Raw genomic sequence first — 22,443 nt, forward strand, 5'->3', positions numbered from 1 at the left:
CCATCACTGACTGTGGAAACTTTACACTGGACTTTACACAAGCAACGTGGATTCTGTTCCCCCCCTCTCTTCCTCCAGACTTAGAGACCTTGATTTCCAGAGGAAATGCAAAATGTACTTTCATCAGAAAACATAACTCAGCAGCAGTCCAGTCCTTTTTGTCTTTAGCCCAGGCGAGACACTTCTGACGCTGTGTCTTGTTCAAGGGTGGCTTGACACAAGGAATGCGACAGCTGAAACCCATGTCTTGCATACGTCTGTGCGTGTTGATTCTTGAAGCACTGACTCCAGCTGCAGTCCACTCTTTGTGAATCTCCCCCACATTTTTGAATGGGTTTTGTTTCACAATCCTCTCCAAGGTATCCCTATTGCTAGTACACTTTTTTCTACCAAATCTTTTCCTTCCCTTCGCCTCTCTATTAATGTGCTTGGACACAGAGCTCTGTGAACAGCCAGCCTCTTTAGTTATGACCTTCTGTGTCTTGCCCTCCTTGTGCAAGGTGTCAATGGTCGTCTTTTGGACAGCTGTCAAGTTAGCAGTCTTCCCCATGATTGTGTTGCCTACAGAACTAGACTGAGAGACCATTTAAAGGCCTTTGCAGGTGTTTTGGGTTAATTGGCTGATTAGAGTGTGGCACTAGGTGTCTTCAATATTGGACCTTTTCACAATATTCAAATTTTCTGAGATACTGAATTTGGGTTTTTCATTAGTTGTCAGTTATAATCATCAAAATTAAAAGAAATAAACACTTGAAATATATCAGTCTGTGTGGAATTAATGTATACATTATACAAGTTTCACTTTTTGAATGGAATTACTGAAATAAATAAATTTTTTGATAATATTCTAATTGTATGAACAGCACCTGTATATTCGCACGCCTATGTAATATGAATTGTATGCATTTTAATTGTAACAAAATCATTTGAGCGCATTGCCATCGCTGCGGATAGGCCAATCAAATGAGTATACAGGTTACGCATGCGCATTATCCTTATTTTAAAACAAGAACTCAGGGGCGCATCAAGGCGGTAGGTGAGTTCGAATGAGGACAGAGAAATAATATAGACATGTGTTATGAAATCATGTGTAAAACACAGTGTGTGGGTTATGATACTATAGATACAAACTCAACTTTGTAAAGCGTTTAAAGTTAAAATGGCGTCAATGAGACGGGGTTGGTTGAAGGCAAAGTGGCTGTCATTGTTTTGCTCTTTCCTGCAGACCTAAAATGGAGGACGCCAGCCAACCGGCTGCAGCTCAGTCAAAGCTTAGTTACAACGTTAACGTTGGTTCTTCTAGAGCTGTTGTACTTGTAACCAAATAATTGCCATTCTGTGATTATCGTATTCTTTAATCACCGGTTTTTCTTTTAAACGCTGACTAGTTATTTAGCTGCAAACAAACACTGTACTGTAGCAGTTATGGTAGCTCATTGCTGCTAGGTACAACGTTCCTTCGTTGAGGTGCGGGTTACCTTTACTCTCCGTGTGTACTTTCTGTTATTGCGTCAACTTGTTGGTTCTTGTGTCAGTATCATAAAAAGTGCATGCGCATAGTTACAGAACTGTGATAGATAATACCACCAACGTTACTAGGGCTTTTAAAACTTGAGTTTTGGGTATTTCTGACACACATGGCTTGTTGAATAGACTGACAGACCATTCCTGCCTTGTATTTCAGCGGTGCATGGACACCCTCTGCCGAGGAGAACCGGCCTCTGCGGTGTGAGGTCCAGCGCTTTGTGCCACCAACGCTCCTGTCAGGAGGACCTTGTCGGGCGTTGGTTGGCAGGGTCCCTGGTTGGTGGGTTCACTGCGACAATGACATCCACTGTGTTCACAGGCGGTGGATATAAGCTGGACACGGGGGGGAAGATTGATTTGGGCAAAGCCTCGTTAGCAGGAACGCCGGACTCCTTTATCGGCCTGCGGCGGGAGCCGAGTGAATACGCTGTTGGCGTCCCGAACGTCCTGGGGAACATCCACAACAGCAGTAGCCAGCAGCACCAGGGAAAAATTAAGCCGGGGATGCCAGGGCCGGGACAGCTTGCCTGCAGACCGGGACAGAACCTTGGGCTTGGGTCGGGGCAGGAGGAGAACTGGGTGCGCTTTGGGACCCAAGCTCCCCAGGGCAAACCGATGGGTGGCGAAAGCACCATGCCTGGCAACGCTAATACACTACTAGCGCAGGCAAACGGTGGTACGGGTAAGATGGACACGGTGTCTCTCAACACTATGAAACAGCCCCGGGAGAATGCGGCGGGCGGCGGGGAGGTCAGAGGGTCGGTCTCAGCTGCAGCCGCGGGGGCGCCGTCATCAGAACCAGGTCCTGAGGGCAAACGAAGGAAAGGACCCAGTCACTCCACAACACAGACCAGCTGTATACGTCAGATTCTCCTACTACAGCTGGAGCTCATTGAACAGCAGCAGCAGCAGCTCCAGTCCAAGAGCCAGGAGATAGATGACCTCAGAGCCGAGAAGGAAACGGTACGTCAGCAGGCACTGCCTAGAATAAATGCGTAGACCTGTAGATTTGCCATTTAGCAGGCGCCCCCCTTAGATTGACTTACTGGAGCAATTGGGGCTAACGGTCCTGGTGAAGGACAGAAATTATCTTTCGCCTTGCCGGCTCAAGGGGATCGTTGGAAACCTTCACGCACTGGTCAAATTCTCTTACCACTAGGCTGTCCGACAGCCAAACATGGCATTTCAATCTGCATTTTATGTATCATTTTTTTGGTCAGTAGATTTTGTGAACAATAGATGTTGCCAATAGACAGGTATTTTCCCTCCAACCCCGGTCGGCTCCACGTTGCCCCCAGTGGTGTTGTGAGGCAATGGCAGTGCAGCCCTACTATGACGTCATTGTTTGTATGAGATGTAATGTAATTCAAGTCAACTAAATCAGTCTCAAGCACATTACATATCTTTTCGTTTCACTCCTAAGGTCTGCAAGACCGTTAAGGGGAATAGGCGAGTCTTTCAGGAAAACCGTTTACCTGCCAGATTATAGTGAGGGGAATGTGAAATTCACCAGACAGTCCCGCTGACCTGACAGATTTGGTCTTTTTTGTTACTGTAGCTCCTGGCTCGGATCGAGCGTATGGAGCGCCGCCTGCAGCTGGGTAAGAAGGATGTGTGTGACCAACACACCACCCGTGCCCCCAGCCGGCAGGAAGACCAGGAAGCAGCACCGGGGACTCCTGAGAGGCAGGGGGCGTCTGACGGCCACAGCGGCCATGCCCCCCGAACTCTGCCTTTTGGCAGGGGAGGCAAAGGCCACAAACGGTAGGACTGAGATTGGTAATAATGAACAGTGCGTCTTCATGAGTGTTTTGGACCGTGACTCACGTTGGATTTGAAATCAATCCAATGAGGACAAATGGTTGTCTTTAATGACGTACTGGGTTGCAAAACCCTATGCCTTCGATGACTGCGTGAAGTTTGTGACCCAAAGACATCACCAGACACTGGTTATCTTTGGTGACTCTGCCCGGCCTGTACTGCAGCCATCTTCAGTTTCTGTATCGGGGAATTTTTGTCTTTTCAGTCTTTTCTTCATCAAGGGAAATGTGTGCTCAATTGGCTTCAGGACAGGTGACATAGCCATTCAAGAATGTTCTAATTTTAGGCCCTGAAGAACTCTTAAGCATATGTTTGGGCCACTGTCCTGCAGAATGGTTCATAAGAGCCGTCCTATGAGTTTTGAGGCATTTGTGGCACTTTTCCACTGCATGGTACCGACTCAACTGTATTCAGCTCGCTTTGGGAGCTTTTCCACCCCTTAGTACCAGCTCAACTGGGCTCTACACGCCTTGCCTCGGTTTGTTTTCCACTGCAGATGGTACCCTGTACCCGCCCATAGTGACATCACAGGAAAACTGTTGTGACACCACTTCCAACACCACACATGGGAACAACAATGGTGGATATTGTAAAGAAAAATCTATTGAATGAACTTTTACATTGACAAGCTTTGAACGTAATATGGCAAATCAAAAGAACTAAATCTGGATAACATGGTCACAGACCCTGTTTGAATAACAGTGGAAAAGTATAAGAATGTCATTATTGCCTGCGGTATAAAATATGACATAACTGCAATGTTCTGTTAGATTGAAGTGTATACACCTAACAACTCAACACCAACACATTTATAACGACCTACATAATCCCTCCATCCCGATTTAAAAGGTATAAATAATAGCCTTGTTAATTGCCGGCTTTAATACCACAACGACTGACTCGAGTAGCTACAACTGTACACAAGGCAGCGTTTATACCCGTAGTAGCGAGGAAGCACGCGTGAGCTGTAACTTTTGTCTTAATACATTGCAGACGGCAAAAATGTTTAGAAAGCTTGGTAGGCTGCTTCTTTTTGGCTTGAAATTACTACTTTGACCCGTGCAATATGTGCCAGTTAGCCTATAGAAAAACCCAGAGGAAAAGGACGAGGTCCTTCTGCAGGCTACAAAAACGGCATGTCTCTCACGGGGATAACGAGTTGATTTCAATGCCAGTGCGTAGGTCCAAACCGAGAGGAGTTTTGGGAAAATACGGTTGCTTAAATTACAAGTCTGGTCCTATGCACTGCCCCTGAAATTAACCCATTTCAATGCAAGGACTCCTAGGACAGACCCGCAACGACGTGCCGTTCTCGTCTCATAAAACCATTCTCCGACACTGGACGGCTAACAGCTTTGAGTCACTCTTGTCCAATCAGAAGTCTTCTGTGTTTTCACATCACATTTTGGTATCGCCTCAGCTCACTTGGAACCTCGACTGGGCAGGTACTGAAAAGTATCTGGTACCAGGTACTATCCCAACTTTTGCCCAATGGAAAAGCAGAAATGGTGAGTAGAATCGAGCCAGTACCATGCAGTGGAAAAGCTCCCACAGTGTCGATAAAGACCAAGCAGGCAAATTCCAGTGGCATCCATACATACCCCAGTCACAGCACTACCTCCATGTTCTACTGATGACGTGGTATGCTTTGGTTCATGAGCAGTTCTGTCCTTCCTCTATACTTTCCTCAATCCACCCCTATGGTACAGGTTAACCATGGTCTTATCAGTCCATAAAACCTTTTTTAGGTACTTTTCAGAAATCGGTAATATGTTCATTGTTCTTTTGACACAGCTAATGTTTGGGGTATGTCTTACTTTGATTTATTCAGATTTTTCAGCCTCAAGATGGCCTTTACTGGTAAGATAATACTTTGCTCATATTGAGCGACAGCTGCAGGACTTCTGGCAAGATGGCTTCTCTTTTCCTTGATAACGTGAATATTATTTTGGAGCGTACATTTCGTTTCATTCAAGTGTTACTACCCACTACTTTGGCTATGTTTTATTAGTCAACAGCACCTGCTGCAAGTTTAATCTGACAGGCAAACTGCATTTTGCTTTTGCCCACACTTGGAGCCATGGAGCAAACTAAAATCTATTGTGCAAATGTCTCTTTTTGACCTCCTCTTTTTATCAGTAACTTATTGTAATCCATTGGATCATTTAAGTCTAATTTATGTTTTTAGCTAGTTTCTAAACAAAATATAAAACAGCTCATTACCATTTTATACATTAAATAAATTGCGTGATATTATTGCATTTTAGAACCCGTTGCCCCAAGATGAATGGTTTTGACCACTAAAGACTCGGACGCATCATTTGACAGGTAACATTGTTTGTTGTTAATTATTCCCTCAAGGAGGGAATAAAATTTGCTACCCGCGTTAGTCTTGGAAGGTGGTACCTAAACGAGAATTTCCGGCCCAGGACAGGAATTAGGTTAAAATGGGGCGAAATTGGCCTCTGGTAAGTTCCTTTAAAAACAATGAGGATCTGCAATGCACTTTATTCATTTCTTTGGCAATTTTTTTTAGAGATGCATTTCCTGATGTGACAACATTGTTCCATTTGACTTGTTTTTATTTTAATGTTTCCTCTTGATGATGATGATTGTGGACTGTCATTTTAATTCTGTTTTGTTCTTCCCTACAGGCGGTTCCTCTTCCAGGACCCCAGGACAGCCAGACGACGGGCCCAGGCCAAGGCTTCGCAGTCCCCACAAAAGGAGGGCCTCCTTCCCAAAGAGGAGCCTCTGGACGAAGCAGAGTTTTCAGATGGGTCAACTGGAACTAGCTCGGTCACCACCGAGGACCTGGACTACTTGTCTACCACAGACATGTACCTGTGTCGCTGGCACGAGCCCCCCCCCTCTCCAACGTGGCGAGAGCCCTCGCCCAAGAAGGAGGAGCCTGTGGCCAGTGAGTGTTTCGAGCTCTCATTAAATAGCTGGCCTGGGACTGCAACGGAACTCCAAAATGGAATTAAACTCTCAGCGAGTCAAATATGTATTGGAGTGCAAGAATTAGGATGCTGTAGACGCAAGTATATATATATATATATTTTTGTTTTACTTGTTTGTTTAACCAGGTAAGCAGTGAGAACCAATTCTCATTTAGAGTGATGACTTGGCTGAACGAATATTGTTTGCAAGACAACAATTAAATACAATTAAAATGTTAGTAACCTTCAGAGAAGGGGGAAATAAATCCATACACTGATATATTGCTATGTTCTTTTTGCCCGTATTAAAATAAATTCTTAAATAAAAAAATTAATATTTTTTGTTAGTCTGTTTGTGCAATCCAGATAGATGTTACGGTATGGGCTTGTCTAGAACACATCCATCCGTTGTGACAAAGTATGCTTTAACATTTGCTCAAAGTACTTTACATACCACGCTGTCAGAGTAATATACTTCTAAGCAGTTAGCGTATTTTCCTGTGTCCTGCTTTCGTGCGGGTACAGTTGGGAAGATGGGGAAACCTGACTGGAATTGTATTACACCACATTGGTTTTGTTACCAGTACATTGTGAATTGGCAGTGCATTGTGGGTAGTATATATTCTACATGCTGATACTGGCTTTGTGTGTTTGCCACAAAGGTAAAAGCGTGCTGCTTTGTCTCTACAGCAGAGGTGTCAAACCGGTTCCACGGAGGGCCGCGTGTCTGCAGGGTTCCACTCTCACCTTGTACTTAATTGACTAATTCGGTCACTAATTGGTTGGTTTCTACCCTCACCTGGTTGTTTAGGCCTAAACTGGGAACCAATTTAAAGGGAAAACCAAAAACCTGCAGACAAACCCGCTTTGACACCCCTGATTTACAGATTTCCTATGACTTTCTCTACAGTGATTTCTCTACCAATTTTGTTTACATATTTTATTATTATAGATTTGCCCCATTTGCATTATTTAACTATATAATTATTCGTATCATAGGAATTTGTTATTGGGTCGGATTACCCTTCAATGTCAATTTTTCACATTTAAATTCTAGTAGTAGAATTTGAAAAGCAAATTATTGACTTGGTTTTTATCATTAGTATTGTATATTTTTGGCTGAATATTGACTTTTGAATTTATGTTTAGCATAATAATAATAATAGATTGCAGTGTAGAGCCTTAATACACAGAATCCCTGTTATATTGTAATGTGCGGTCCCTTGCGATTCCCATGCCGTCAAGCTGAAAGATGTTTGCAAAACGTAATTTGGGTGGTTATTAGTGACATGACCGCTGTCCGTCTTTGTACACAGTTCCATCGTGGAAAGAGAACTTTATGGAGCCTCTGGGAGAGGACGAGGCATTTGACATCCCTGAGGTGGGTACCTGTGTCGGGCTATGTGAAGCCTACCGTGGTGGAGGTCCAGAGTGGACCACTGGTCAGGAGGTCTAACGGCAAACTCTTGCTCTTACAGAACCTAGATGACAACGTCTTCCTGAAGCGCCACTCGAAGCACGAGCTGGATGAGAAGAGGAGGAAAAGGTGTGTGGTGGGGGAATTGCACTCCTCTGCTTGTTTGTCTCGCTCTTGTTAGGAGTCGGTCTGTTACTCTTTCTGACTTTGGCTTTGTTTCTTTGTCTCCCTTACTATGACCTCCCCTGGCTGTCTTTCACTCCTCCTCCCACAGATGGGACATCCAGCGGATCCGTGAGCAGCGGATGTTCCAGAGGCTACAGCAGCGCATGAACAAGAGGAAGGGCATCCAGGAGAGTGTACCTGAGGTGTTCTCTTTTTACCCCGACGCTGAGGACGGTAAGTTCCCCCGGACCGCTTCGACAGTTTGCTCCTTGCACACATCTGGTACAGGATTTTTGTTCGATATGGTAGTCAGTGGGAATACTGAGCTGTATTACGAGTGTCTTGTGCTTACGCTTTTACCCTCAGCGGAGTCCCTCATGATCACGCCCTACCTCCCAGTGGCGGCGTTTGGCCGACCTCTGCCAAAATTGACGAGAAGGTGAGTTGAGTTGTACATGCGCTGGTCCTTGAGTACAACCGAGGTAAGCGTCGTACATAATGCGATGTGAGTTCTTGCTTCCTAATTGAACCCCCCCTGTTTTTTCTGGAAGGAGCTTCGACTTGCCCTGGCTGGATGAGCGGAGCCGCTGCCGGGTAGAGGTGCCCAAGAAACACACCCCCCACCGGACCTGCCGAAAATAAATCTGTCCTCCTTAGGATACCCCAGTTGGCTTAAAGCCTGGCGGCACTCCTGTGTGAGAGCCTGCTTGTTGTTACTTGGGAGAACAACACTCATGGGGTGGGGAAACTGCATGCCACAATCCCCTAGCATCCAAAGGTGTGCCATGCCATAGTTTGCACATTGTTGGAATGCAAACAGATCCTTTTGTTGGTTCAATCATTGGGGTGAGGTTGATGTGGACTAGCTGGAGGAGCAGAGGACATATTTGGTGATGTTCCCAGATTTTCTGTTTTTTGAGGATGATTCCTCGTTGCCACTACCCAAAATATCCCCAAACAAACGGGCTGATGTTCTCCAAACTGTTCATATTATCGTTCACATTGACATGCATCGTATTTGAACAGCGCAGAATGTAGCTGTCTCCCATCTGTCTGTGATTGCCGTTGCATACTACAGAAAGGAGATCTGTCTGAGAGAAAAATGACTTTATGATGAAGCTGGAATGTGTTGAAAGTGCTTTCAGCAGCATTTATGGTTTGTTGCGAAGATGTTAATGTAATAATAATAATAATAAAACGCTTTCTGACCATTAATCCTTAATGATTTATTTTAAATTATATGATGTGCCTGAGTTGATGAATGCAAGATGTATTTGTACCTAGAAAGAACGGAACAGTAAAATTAAAATGTATGAACTACAGTGTAAGTCGGTGTGAATACGCGTCTGAAATTATGAAAATTAAAGCGCTGGCCCTTACATGGTGGTCTGCTATATACCTCTTGTGTAGTCGTTATCAGCGGGCTGGGGAGTTAGTGTTGTTGAAGGAATTCAGTTAAGGACGAATTCGGTCTAATACATCTATTCTACTGTCATTTTGTCTATGGGTAATAAACTAGATTTACCAACATATTTATTGTGTTTACCAATTTATTTTGATTGCAGAGTCTTTAAACGACCAATTACCGACAGTGTGTAATTAAAAAGATAACTTAGCAAATCACTGAAATACTTTCACATTTTTTTTTTTTTTTTTTTAGAAGAATCGAGAATGAAAGGGCGGAATTGCGTACCTAGTTACATTCACCCACCAATTCCTGGCATTCTTCCGGTTTCCTCTATTTGATTCCTAAGATGGCGGACCGGCGGCGGCGAAGGAGGCGCGCGTCCCAGGACAGCGATGAGGACGATGAATCTGTGTCGGGATCGGATAGCGAAAAGTCCCTTTCAACAACGATAAAGCCCCGTGGAGGGGATCCTGAACCTATTGAGTCACCTGCTGTCCGTGTGGTTCCAAAAATCGACGCTGAATCTGAATGTGTGAGTGCCTTGCTCTCGCGACTCGGAAGCTGTTCAATTTATAGGACTTGATAAGTTGGCTAGCTCAATAGCCATCCTAGGTAACGTTAGCTAAACATATCTAGCTAGTCGGCTAACTACTGTAATGGCCGAGGCAGCGAGTCAGACAGTTAAGGGAATGGGAGTTCTGCTCGGGTAGTTATCCAGTATTAGGCCAAGACATATCCCTGTATTTTGAGTTTGCCACGTCCAGCCCCCTAGTGTTGCTCATGAATCAACCCAAACTGGTGCTCGGCCCGGAACGATGTCCAGCGCCAAAAATGCTTGCTAAATAGACTAAAAACAGCAACTCGGTTCTTGTTGCTGTGTTAGTCTAGCACGTCTATTTGTAACGTTTGGTTGTGTTTGTTCCTTTAGTACTGTCTGCCTATAGGACAGGATTTCTTTGCCGATTCAGGTACTGAAATCGTTAATGTTTTAGTTAATAGAATGCCTTGTAAATCAGTTACTGAGTGACAGTAACTAGTGTTTATCAGTTAGAGTAGTACGTAAGTTGTCTGTAACATGCCAGCTAACGTTATGGGCATTTTTAGTCGTTAATTTCAACAAAAACCAAGGTGTTAATTAATGTTTTGGTTTGTTCACTAACTACGTACGAACGTGGTCATTAACCACTAAATTATTTAACTTGGTAATGTTGGTTAGCCTAATTAGCTAGCTTAGGAACATGGCGGCTATTTGCCTATGTCAAACCCTTCCCCATCTTCTGTGTTCTGTAAAAACAGCTTAAGATCTTTTTTCTTTTTATTGCCTTGATTGTTAACATTTAACCAATGTTAGCTCACGTTAAATCAGTTGTAGCTATATGTGGAATCCATGTTTGTCTTGAATTGTTGTGAATGGCCAGATCAATATTGGTGAAGTTTGTATCACACAAAGTGAACATTAAATGTCACTTTATATGTGTCATAAGGGGATCTTATCCCTGCCATCATGTAATCAGTTAATTACATTTATCGTTTGACTCTAAATTCTATATTTACAGGAAAGTGAAGATGGCGTGGGAGAAGGTGAGTCCGTTGGGATCTAATTGAATTATCCACACAGACCATTTCTGACACAGATTTGAACCATTGAACTACTTCAGATACATTTGGTTTTTGTTTCCACAGCTGTCATTTCAGACTATGAAAGTGAAGATCCTGACAAAAATTGCTCCCATTCAGAGGTAAGCTGCCAGCACTGACCAGATTCGTGCTGTGCGATATAACTGACATGCAGTTTGGTCCCTTGAATTTTAATGACTAATCAGACTGTTATAGTTTCAGTCATGTATGCTTCACTACCCTCCCACAAGACTTCTCGTTCTCTTGAAAGGATGATTTGTGTTTGACTGTCAAAACAAACGTTAGACTTGAAAAGGGTTAGATGTTTCTCACTTGCATATTGTTTTAGTCCTTCACCATGGAGGTGAGCTTGTTAGATCCACTCATACGGGTGCTGTTAATTAAAACACATCCCTGTTGTGGTGTGGCATCCCCGAGTGTATACAAACACATGAACAAATCCCCCAGCTGGAGGTGTCCGTGGAATCCACCTGATTGAGACTGCACCATGAGTAGGGACGGGATGAAGGGGAACTCATTTGGAGGTTGTTTTCAGTGCGAACTGTCTTGTTAAGGATCACAGTGAAAGTAATTCTTTTTTTCTTTTTTTTTAGGGTGGCGATGACGAAGAAGAAGAGGATGAAGTCCAAACGCCAGCCGCTGAGGCCAAGCCCAGCCCTGTCTTGGATACTGACACCCTAGCTGCGGACGAGCTGCACGAAGGAGTGGAGGAAGATGAGGGGCAGGAAGGGAAGAAGGAGGAACGTGTGAGTAAAGAAGTAAAGTGTGAAGATAAAGACAACCTGGCAGGGGAACGGCAAAGCGGGGACGGCCAGGTAAGACAGTTGACGTAAAAGAGAACTGAAAGAATCCCGGCATCGTGGGCCCATTCCTAACGTGACGTCTCCCTATAACCAGGAAAGCACAGATGACCCGGAGAATAAAGGGACTAAACCAGGCCTCAAATTGGATGATGATCAGGATCGGAATAACCCTGCCTACATCCCTCGTAAGGGAATGTTCTTTGAGCATGATGTCAGGGGTAGCACACAGGAGGAGGAGCGGTAAGAAATACCGTTAACATCATTTCGTGGAATGTTTTTGGCTGAATGTGTCTAAACTGCTGTCAGGATGGTTATCAAACTAGTAATAAAAGGATTGGGCTTCATTGGTAGATCGGTATAAAAGTAGGGCCACACTGTAGTAATTTCTGTCTTTGTGGTCACTTAGTGTTTGTCTCTGCTGGCTCACCCGTTGACAGCCCACAGCAAGCGCTTACCTTTTAGCCATTTGGCCTTGCTCACTCTCGCTAATCACAACCTCTGAGCTAATCATAAAACAGCATTATCATCAAGGGTGGGGGTCTTAGTGTTTCTTGTATTTCGAAAGCATGTGTTCTACAGGGTGCTGAGAGAGGCCAGTTTGCCGCGATTGCTTACTGGGACTCGGAAAGGGAGGTGCTCCTTGCTCTAGTGCCTGCATGTGCACGGCCCCTAACAGATGTGTCCTTTCCCTCCTGTGCACCAGGCCTAAGGGCCGTAACCGAAAGCTGTGGAAGGATGAGGGCCGCTGGGAGCACGACCGGTTCAGGGAGGAGGAGCAGGCACCCAAGTCACGGGACGAGCTGATTGCCATCTATGGCTATGACATCCGCAATGGGGGTGACCGCTCCTACAGACAGCGCAAGCCCAGGTACCCCACAAAACCCTACCCGTCAGCCGTCCTCGATCTTGCCAATATCCTATTGTCACCTTTTCCTAATAGTTTGTAAATTCATATGAATACGTTTACTAGCTGTATGCTTGCTATGCGCTAGCGGCATGTCCTGAAACGAGCCTCTCGTCGTCTCCCCCCTGCAGACACAGCACCTCCCCGGTCCGGGACAAGCGCTGGCGTGACGGAGACAGGGAGAGGCCAGTCCGTGGCTCCTGGCAGCAGGGGGGGAACCCCAACAGCCGTGCGCCCCCAGCCTCATCCCCGCAGCAGTCTGGCACTTCCCCCTTGAACGCCCCCAACACCCAGCGCAACCCCACCTCCACCACCCGGCCCTCCCCACAACCCCCACCCCGTGGCTTCCAGGGCAACAGGCCCCCCCAGGCCCAGCACAGGGTCGACAGGAACCAGGAGTCCCAGCGACCGGGCCCCAAGGCCGAGCCCACCCATATCCGGAGCTCGCCCTCCGTGGACGGGGAGCGGACCCCCAGGGGCAGGGGGGGCTGGGGGTCTCACACGGAGCGCAGCCCCTCGGTAGTGGTGGAGGACGTTCGCAGCGAGGAGGATGATGAGCAGAGTGCCGCCACGGCAACGGCGTCACAATCCGCCTACCACCACAACCACGGCGGCAAGGGGGACCGGGAGAGGGAGAGTGACACCCCCCGACGACAAGAGCAGCACAGGGGTGGGTCTTCCCCCGCGGCGGACAGCACGGCCACGCGTGACGCCTCCCCGCCCCCCGAGCGGCCCGTGGAAAAGAAGTCATACTCCCTGGCCCGGAGGACTCGTACCCGGCCCACAGATTTGGGGAAGCAGGCCTCCCTGGAGGAGTCTGCCCCCGGTGTCTCTCCCTCGACTCTGAAGAGTGAGCCGTGGCAGGGCCCTGGGCCGAGGCAGGGTGAGGGCGATCCGGGAAGCGGTAGCCAGGGAACCGGACTCACTGGGCTGGACCAGAACCTGGCCAGGCTCAGCCTGGCCGGGCAGAACTGGGCCCAGAATCAACCCTCATACCTACGTGCTGAGATGAGCGGTACGTGTTCGGTTTTCTCATTCTTGTGTTCAACCCCCCCAAACCCGTTCTCATCGACCCTCTTTTTTCCTTCTTGACAGTTAGGCTGCGTATCACAGGCATTTGGCTGAGATTGTTCGCTGCAATTATTCCTGGCAGTCTGGTGGCTCCGGAAGCACTCCTTCACCTGCTTGGCCTCCGGCTCAGCGGTGTGTTTGGCGTCCATGCCCTGTCTCTCTGGCATTGTGGGACCACAACCAGCATTGCAGCATGTCGCCGTGAGGCTGGTGCAGAATGCAAGTGTTTCTCTGAAGCCGGCTGATCCTATCAGAATGCCGGGGACGGGGGTGCTTCTCTGCGGGTGGTCTATAGCCTAGGAGGGCCTTGTGCTCAGTGTTGGAATTGAAAGGTGCCCCGATTGTGTCGTGTTTCAAATGTGGACATTTGTCAGGACTTAAACCCTAGTTGGAACTACCAATTGATAGTTGCGGGTAGGCCTGCAAATGTAATTAGATTTCACGAAATTGTAATATGGACATTGTTCATGCACTACCAGAATACAAGATGCTACAAAGGTGAGCGGCATCGGCTTTACGTTAAAATCTGAAGCTCTGAGTCTAGTGTACCCTGGTCCTTCATTGGGCCCTGACCCATAGTTTTAGAAACCCTGCACTGTAATGAAGTGCTGTGTTGTACTCTTGTAGAGAAACAATTGAATTGGATCATCCTGAGTCCTGATTGAATCATATTCAAATCAGTTCCCCTTGCATAGCACTTCCTGCTGGAGCAATGCCGGTATAGCAATGATTCTGTTCTGCTGCCGCCAAGTATACAATGATGTTAATCAGTATAGTAGTCTACGCACCCTTACTAAAAATGACGCTTTTATTTATTTAAAGGCTGAAAGGAAGACAAATAATATGGTCAGTGCCTAGGTCACACCCTTTTAATGGCTGTTGAAACTGTTCAGATTTAACCGATCACATTCCATGTCATGTATGAGGGGAATTTTCCATCACCTGACATCAAATGAAGGGATTCTGATTAACACTGCAGATTAGTTACTGTCAGGCATGATGACAACACTGTCATGCTATGGGGCCTCTTTTGAGAGGGGACAGGGCTTCAAGTCAGGATAGTGGGCACAATGAATAGCTCTTAAAATCAAGATATTTTGGCGCAACCTGCTGCCCTTTGCCAGAAAGCTGAAGTTAGTTTCACCTTTCAACACCACAACGAACCAAAGTGTACAACCAGATCCACCATGGAATGGCTTGCAAAAGCAAAGATCAGTGTACTGAAATGGCCCAGTCCAGAGCCTGGACCTTCTTGTAGAGGGCAGGGCAAAGTAGATCCCCTTGCAATTAGCCTGCACTCAAAATTCAAGTTTCTTAGGTGAGCTGAGATTTGTCCCAACAGCCTTGTTGTTGCAACCAATGCATGAATGAATAATATATATATATATATATATATATATATATATGAAATGATCCATTTGTATTTTTACTTATATTATTGGTGACTGGGTTTTAAATGTTAAGAAAGGTCAGACGTGATTTCTCTTGATTTCAGCCTTTACATCTACAAAAGCTGCATTTTCAATAAGGGTGTGTAGACTTGATATCCACTACATCTGCCAGGTAAGCCTGCTTTTAACCGTTTTAGATGAGGGGTTTTTTGGCACGGTCAAAGTATTTCTGTCAACCCAGAAGGCATTAAACAGGATACATATTTGGAGACGACGCTTGCGCTGCCCAGACATGGGCAATAATGTTTGAAACGAATGACCAGGCGTGGTGGTGAGGATTGGTTCTTGAAGTCAATATTGGCTCAACTGGCGGCCTGACATCAGTGCTCTGTTGATCAGAGATTAGCTGGGAGCCTGCACTGTGGAGCGCATTAACAAGTTGCATAGCTAATGTTCATAATTGTGTGGCGGGATACTTAAGTTGTCTGTGGTGATCTCCGTGTTGGAGACCCCTCCTTATTATCAGTGTGGTTCTATAACTTAAGTAATAATATAATGAAAGAAATGGTTTGGATCCTGGATGCTGGTTGAGTAATTCCTGGGGTCCCTTATGTTCCCTGCCATTAATCAACGATCCTTGTTTTACATATTTTTATTCTTCCGGTAAGTTTCGTGAGGACAGATTATTTACAGCAGCGACCTGGCAGCCATAAAGTTTAACTTTCCCACTCCGAACGACAGGGTTTTTCACCTTGTCGCAGTGTTTTCGTTTTCTGGCCTAATGCTCTTGGCTGCATTCCTGAACACCCCAGTTCTGGTTAACAGGTCCGTTTCAGTCAGTGCAACATCCCAGCAGGCCATTTGTAAACCTTCCCTCGACCCAAGTGTGGAGTCATGAACCCTGTTTCACCATTCTGCCAGTTTGTACCGCCTAGTTACAACTTTTCAACCTTTATGGCTTACAAGATGTACATAAAAAACAGCTGTAGTCCGTTTTCCTTGTAGCGTCAGCTGAAATCCGTTGCTCCTGTTTTTTCCTGTAATACATTTTGTTAGCCCAAGCTCACCCAAGATATTTTATAGAATAATTGCCATATTTTATTTTTTTGTTATTGTCGCAGGGACAAGTTATAGGACTAAAGTTAAATAAATCTGACCAACTAACCAGCAGCTGTTGGTCCGGTAGTTTCCTGGTCTTGCGTGTTGTCCAACCCGTGCTGGCTGGTCTTGCGTGTTGTCCACCCGTGCTGCTGGTCTTGCGTGTTGTCCACCCGTGCTGCTGGTCTTGCGTGTTGTCCACCCGTGCTGCTGGTCTTGCGTGTTGTCCACCCGTGCTGCTGGTCTTGCGTGTTGTCCACCCGTGCTGCTGGTCTTGCGTGTTGTCAACCCTTGTCTGTCTCATTGCAGGCATCCCTAACAATATGCATATGGGGGGAGGATCTGCCCAGTACAGCAACATGGAAGAAATGGTGAGTGGACCTGCCCCAACGGCTTGTGTGGTCCTGTACAGAGGGGGCTTTCGGTTATTTTATTGTGGAATTTTAGAGGAAATCTGAAGTTTCCCCTGCTGTTTAGGCTTCTGTCCGCCTCATCTCCTTCTCTCTGTCTTTCTGACCCAGGGGGCTGGGAACCGGGCGAAGCGCTACTCGGCCCAGCGCCAGAGGCCCGTCCCAGAGCCAGCTGCTCCTATGCACATAGGGGTCATGGATGGCCACTACTATGAACCCAGTGAGTTAGGGGATGTGCTGCCACCAGGGGGCGGGGTGCCACCAAAAACATGCTGGCATAGCCAAGCATCAGTACACATTAAAGCAGAGGTGTCGAACCGGTTCCACGGAGGGCCGAGTGTCTGCTGGTTTTTGCTCTCTCCTTGTACTTGATTGATTAATTAGGTCACTAATTGGTTGGTTTCTACCCTCACCTGGTTGTGTAGGTCTGAACTGGGAACCAATTTATAGGAAAAACCTGCAGACACTCGGCCCTCTGTGGAGCCGGTTTGACACCCCTGCATTAAAGGAAATTACACACCCATGCGCCACTGTTTTCTGTGTCTACAGATCACTATCTCCTGTTTACCCGATGGGTCAAAAGGTTTTATTTCAAGAACTTCGTTATTTAGAAGCCGATACAGACCAGTTTGGCCACACTGTATGTAACCTATAAAACGTTGACGGTTCTGGAAATTAGGCGCCATGTTCAAATGGAAGGCTTTCACCAATGAGCTGTGAATGCATTCAGTGAATGGAGCAAATAAAAGCCCAGGCTGTTCTGTTTTGCGGCTAAATGTTCTGGTTTTGGTGATGTACTGTTGTATTTGACTTGTAGAGGACAAATGGGAAACTAGACTCTATTTTGCTTCCTCCAGTGTCTTACCAAGGACCAATCTACACCCATGGGGATGGCCCCGCCCCTCTCCCGCCCCAGGGCATGCTGGTCCAGCCTGAGATGCACCTTGCCCACCCAGGTTAGTGTCTGTGGTTCTGCTGCCCAGGGAACCAGGTTAGTGTCTGGGGTTCTGCTGCCAGGGGAACCATGTGATGGGTGTGGGTTGCCTCCATCTCTGGTCCCGCCCGTCAACCTGTCCCTCCTCACAGGTCTCCATCCGCACCAGTCGGCCGGCCCCATGCCTAACCCGGCTCTCTACGCGGCTCCATCCGTCTCCATGTCCCCCGGACAGCCGCCTCCCCAGCAGCTGCTTGCCCCGCCCTTCTATCCTCCACCAGGGGTCATGACCTTTGGGAACACCAACTACCCCTATCCAGCAGGAGCCAGCCTGCCCCCCATGTACAACCCCCAGGTGACTCCTCAGCATGCACACGTGCACACACTCCCCGCACTCCCTCCCCCCAGTGTTCTAACTCCTCCTGTTTCTCTTCAGGCCCAGTCCCAGGTGTATGGTCAGTCCCAGGTGTATGGGGGAGTGACGTACTACGACACCATGCAGCAGCAGGCCCAGCCCAAACCGTCTCCTCCTCGTCGCTCCTCCCAGCCCGTCACAGTCAAACCTCCCCCGCCCGAGGTAGCGTATGTCCCGGAGTGAGCCCCAAAACCCCAGCGACCCCCACCAACCTACCAACAACTGGCAAGTCTCTCCCCCTTCTCTCCCACCCACCCAACCAGAAAGCCACCCTACTTGGTCCTAGCTGGTTGAGCTGGGGTCCAACAAGGGTGATGGTTGTTGGTTTGTTTGTTTTTTGTTTTCCTGACCTGTTTTAATAATGGTAATTGTTGTTGGGGGTGGAAACATTTGGCGTGACAGTGGTTCCATAACGGGTCGGCCCCCTGGCCAGCCATTCTATGTATTGGACTTTCCTCAAATGTAGCTGTGATACGATAACGTACCCCCTCCCCAGATGATACACAACACTCATTATAACACAATTAATTTTACTTCTCTCTGTTACATGGAGTCCAAAGGCCTCCCTTTTGATTTTACTAGAATGAAACCAATGAACTGTGTCGTTGTGACGGTGATATGAAAACACCCTGTTCATTCTTTCTGGTTTTCTAACGCGTGAATAGCTTATTGTACTGTATTTGACTGACTTAACCTACTAGGTAGCAAACAAAATCTCTTGCTATCATGCAAAAAATAATGCCTGTTAATTCAAAATCTCTTTGGAAATGGTTTAACTACATGGCCAATTTTCACAGGTATCTTTCTATGGCTGCCTTTCTCTTTCAAACCTGCCGATAAGTTGTCGGATGTGATTGCACAGCTGCATTATCTAATTGCATATAAGTTGGCATGATTACATGCCTGTGGGTACATGACTACAGGAGCCTTTGGGTGGAGTGAAATGTAGTCTGCCCCACAGAGACGCCTTCACCATCGGCCTGAACCTCATGGTTCTATCGGGCACATTGCGATGTGATCTTTTTCCTCATGATTGTTTATTCTGTCTATTTAGCGAATGTTGGCTACTTCGGGATGAGATAACAGGACAGGGGTATCAAAACAGGATGTGTTGGTGTTCTTAGGAGTTTTGGCAGGAACAATTTAGGTTCCTGTGCGCTCGTTGGTTACCCACCAAAGTGGCTGGTAAAGTTTTATAGACAGATTTACCCACAGATACCTGAATTTCCCTTAATTTATTTAAATTTGGTACTTCTGTTCCAACCAATGTCCTGAGTGAGATGCTCGTGTCACTCGACCTAGAACATCAAATCCACAACACAAATCAGTTAATTAACTTACAGATATGTATCGATGCATTTCTTCATCCCTAACTGGTCTGGTTGGTTGGGAGACCTCTGAGACAGATTGAGGTCACTGTTAACCAGATGAGAACACTTTAAAACTGGAAGAGTTTGGCCTTTTGAATAGTGCTCATGTGACTTTTATTCCCCTTTAAACACCTTCAGCCATAAATACTCCGGGTTCCTCATTTTGATCTGCAATTCGTTTTGTCCTGGTGAATGTCTGTTTTGCTTTTGCTGTGTGGGCTAAAGCTAGTGTTTCTCTTGAGCTTGTGCTGTCCTTCTGAGGTGCTTCTCTCATCCTTGAGAAGTTCCACTGTTTGGTTACTGAAAACAGAGTCCTTTCCAAGAAAGGTTTTAAGCATAATTTAAAATAAGAATCATCCCACTGGAGCCTCCCAAACGGCTCCCAAACAGCTCCACATACACCATGTATTTACCTGCATTATTATAGTTATTACAACGTATGATCTCCACAGTATCTTATGTTAATTGTGTTCCGGCCATTCTGGGTTTGATGCCTCAGTCAATGAAGAATTTCTGCCATGTTCTACAGAGATGGAATGTTTCAAAAGAGCTCCTCTCATCTGCTGGAGCTCACGCAGAAAGCCTTTCTCGCCCTGTAGTAGTCATGCTGATGCTTTTATCCACTAGAGCTCACTCTGAAAGAGCTTCTCGTCCCCTAAAGCTCATCTAGCACCTCTCACTTGCCTAAACTGAAGCTGGTTCAGATTAACCGTAGCAATGACTTTGCTTATGTGGTTGTGTTTTTTTTTTCTCCAGGACCACAGTGGGAAGCCCGGTCAGGAGGTCAGATCCTAGGACGACGTTCCGAGTGGATGTGTCCATCGGAAGAACGAAGGGGGCGCGGTCTTCAGTCAAGGACCAGCACCATGTGTTTAGTGGATAAATAGGATTATTTTCATCGAAGGACATTCTGCCTTGTTTAGACACGCCGGCGGGTTGTCCTTCACTGTACTGGGGCTTTTTCTCATTCACCTGTTCTTGTCCACCTTTCAGTGTTTTGCCCCTCAGTGGTTTTTACCTATTGACTCGAGTGTTGTCTTAACCTGAAAAATATCACCTGATAAAGCGTAAACAAAAGCCCGTCCTAACAACTCCCTAAGAATTTGGTGAAAACGTCAACAATGAAATTTGTTCGTCGGCTCCTTCTAACAAACTGTCGCTCAACTGTAAGTGTGTTAATGCAAAACGCGTTGTCAGCTGGAACCGTTTTTTTGTATTTTTTTAAAGACTGGCTTTAATGCGTACTGTATGTAAAGTATTATGACGAGTTCTGAACCTGGTTGGCTGTTTTTGGGCTGTCTCAGGCACCAGACCCAACCTCTGACAGTCTCCCAGTCTATCCATTACTTTGCTTTTTGTCTCTGTCAGAATGTCCCCATTTCGTCTGTCAGCAGCATCCTAGCTCACTTACTTACGGTCCCCTAAATGTGTCTTGCATACAGATGGTGCTTACCTGTAGCTAATAGCGTAGAGTCTGATACGAACCTCTCCAGTTAGCAAGACTGTGAGGCATGTCAACGTTCTGTTTGTTTTTTTCTCTTGATACCTTCCACACTGTACAATTATTATAATTACTTTTTTTTAATGTAATACTGTATAACCAGACAACCATTTAACCTTGCCTGATACTGGCGTACCGTTCAGTGCTACTGCTTGGTGATAGCTTTCTAATGTAAGTGTATATAGATAAATGTATATTACAACCTGTGGTCTAAATGAGCAGTAATACTACCACATTGTTCCGAATGAATACTGTTGCTAGGAACAAACGTCGACAGGGACCGTCAGTTTGTATTCTGGATGCAGTTTGCTGGACTGATCAGATTGCCGATTCTCTGGTTTTCCAGATTAAATCTTTTGTTTTGGGGTAGTGTGTTTTGTTTTTATTCCCATTATTTTCCTATCAATTCTTTTGTATAAGTGACCAGTGAACTGAATCTGAATTTTTCATTTTGACAGTTCATCCCAACATTTTATTTCCCTATATAAATTTAACTTCCAGATCTACATACATGCATGTTATTGAAACAGAAATCTGGTTGTCAGTTCAGTTGGTGCTGGTGGCTACATGCTGTTACTGTGTCCAACTGGGGTAAGTTGATAGATTGTTAAAATGTTTTTTCAGCCATTGACCCAAAACGGTATAAACTAAATTTAGTTTTATTAAAAGCTTGTAAGAATATTATTTAAAATGTTAAATTTTCTCTGCCTTAATGATAAATTGGTTTGACACGTTTTCTTTTGACTAGACCTGCCAACACTGTGAGGGCTTGTATGTTTCATAGATGTTTCAGTATGTGTTTTTGTTGTTTGTGGTCTGGAGCTTATTTTGTGAACACAAACATTAAACAAACGCTAGGAGAACCATGACTAGTGTGGATGATTTAAAGCCAAAGGGGCGGTTGTTGGTTATTTTATTACATTGTTGGAGTAATACGCATGATCGGTTACCTTTTGGGTGAGCTCGAATCACATTCCTCCACAATATATTCATAAAATTCAGTCCTCTGTCGATCCTGATACCGGTGTGTTTTAAGTCCTGCAAAAAACTGTTTATTTGAATAGTCGCCTGCTACCACCTGATGGCGGCGTTGTTCCTAGCCTTCAGACAAAGTACACCATCGGCCTATTTAATGACATTTCGAATTAGTTCTGGATTAGAGACCGTATGGGTGTTTTATTAGGATCTATACCTGTACGTTCCCTTGGTTTTTTTTAATGGTCTAGCTTGAGTTACATGGGATGGCTGTTTCTCGTGGTCAGTGTAGTGCTATACGCCTCCCAGCCTCGTTGACTACGGACTGACAATCGTGATCCTCCTACCGAGGACATGATATACCCCGTTCGGTATTCTACATGTTTGTTCAGACACTCTCGATGTTTGGATGTAACAAGGACGCTGAATTATTTCCGTTTCCCTGTTGCAGTATAAAGGGCCCACTAACGGATGGTGAAACGGCCCCGTTTATGTTAGGGGAGGTCAGCGCAGACGCTGAATGATGCCTTGCTGTGGAACTGCAGGGATGAGTGACAGCGTGATGACAGGGAACATTACCAGCAGTTGATTTTAATATGGTTTCAAGAACAATGATTTTGTATCTAAATAAACCAGCCGTAGTCTATTTATAG

The 22,443-nt window shown here is 45.9% G+C and overlaps 2 protein-coding genes across 3 annotated transcripts; both read left to right on the plus strand.

Moving 5' to 3' along the window:
• Window positions 1–977: 977 nt before the first annotated feature.
• On the plus strand, window positions 978–9,087 carry msl1a (MSL complex subunit 1a). The gene is made up of 9 exons (XM_010874667.4): window positions 978–1,036; window positions 1,685–2,490; window positions 3,086–3,291; window positions 6,003–6,268; window positions 7,607–7,671; window positions 7,769–7,836; window positions 7,982–8,106; window positions 8,239–8,311; window positions 8,424–9,087. Exons 2-9 carry the CDS (start codon window positions 1,825–1,827, stop codon window positions 8,512–8,514), a joined length of 1,560 nt encoding a protein of 519 aa, XP_010872969.2. The 5' UTR covers window positions 978–1,036; window positions 1,685–1,824; the 3' UTR covers window positions 8,515–9,087.
• Window positions 9,088–9,593: 506 nt separating this feature from the next.
• On the plus strand, window positions 9,594–21,678 carry casc3 (casc3 exon junction complex subunit). 2 transcript variants are annotated; one of them, XM_010874670.3, is made up of 13 exons: window positions 9,600–9,812; window positions 10,837–10,861; window positions 10,964–11,019; window positions 11,512–11,733; window positions 11,816–11,961; window positions 12,425–12,589; window positions 12,757–13,640; window positions 16,495–16,556; window positions 16,707–16,815; window positions 17,453–17,551; window positions 17,682–17,884; window positions 17,966–18,169; window positions 20,071–21,678. In XM_010874670.3, exons 1-12 carry the CDS (start codon window positions 9,627–9,629, stop codon window positions 18,125–18,127), a joined length of 2,319 nt encoding a protein of 772 aa, XP_010872972.2. In that variant the 5' UTR covers window positions 9,600–9,626; the 3' UTR covers window positions 18,128–18,169; window positions 20,071–21,678. The 2 variants fall into 2 exon arrangements, with proteins under 2 accessions (XP_010872973.2, XP_010872972.2); XM_010874671.4 differs by lacking the exons at window positions 16,495–16,556; window positions 16,707–16,815; window positions 17,453–17,551; ... (1 more) ...; window positions 17,966–18,169; window positions 20,071–21,678 and adding an exon at window positions 15,192–16,481 and having other exon boundaries at window positions 9,594–9,812.
• The last annotated feature ends 765 nt before the right edge of the window (window positions 21,679–22,443 follow it).

This window comes from Esox lucius, chromosome 11 (assembly GCF_011004845.1).
Source record: "Esox lucius isolate fEsoLuc1 chromosome 11, fEsoLuc1.pri, whole genome shotgun sequence".
NCBI classification, from domain to species: domain Eukaryota; kingdom Metazoa; phylum Chordata; class Actinopteri; order Esociformes; family Esocidae; genus Esox; species Esox lucius.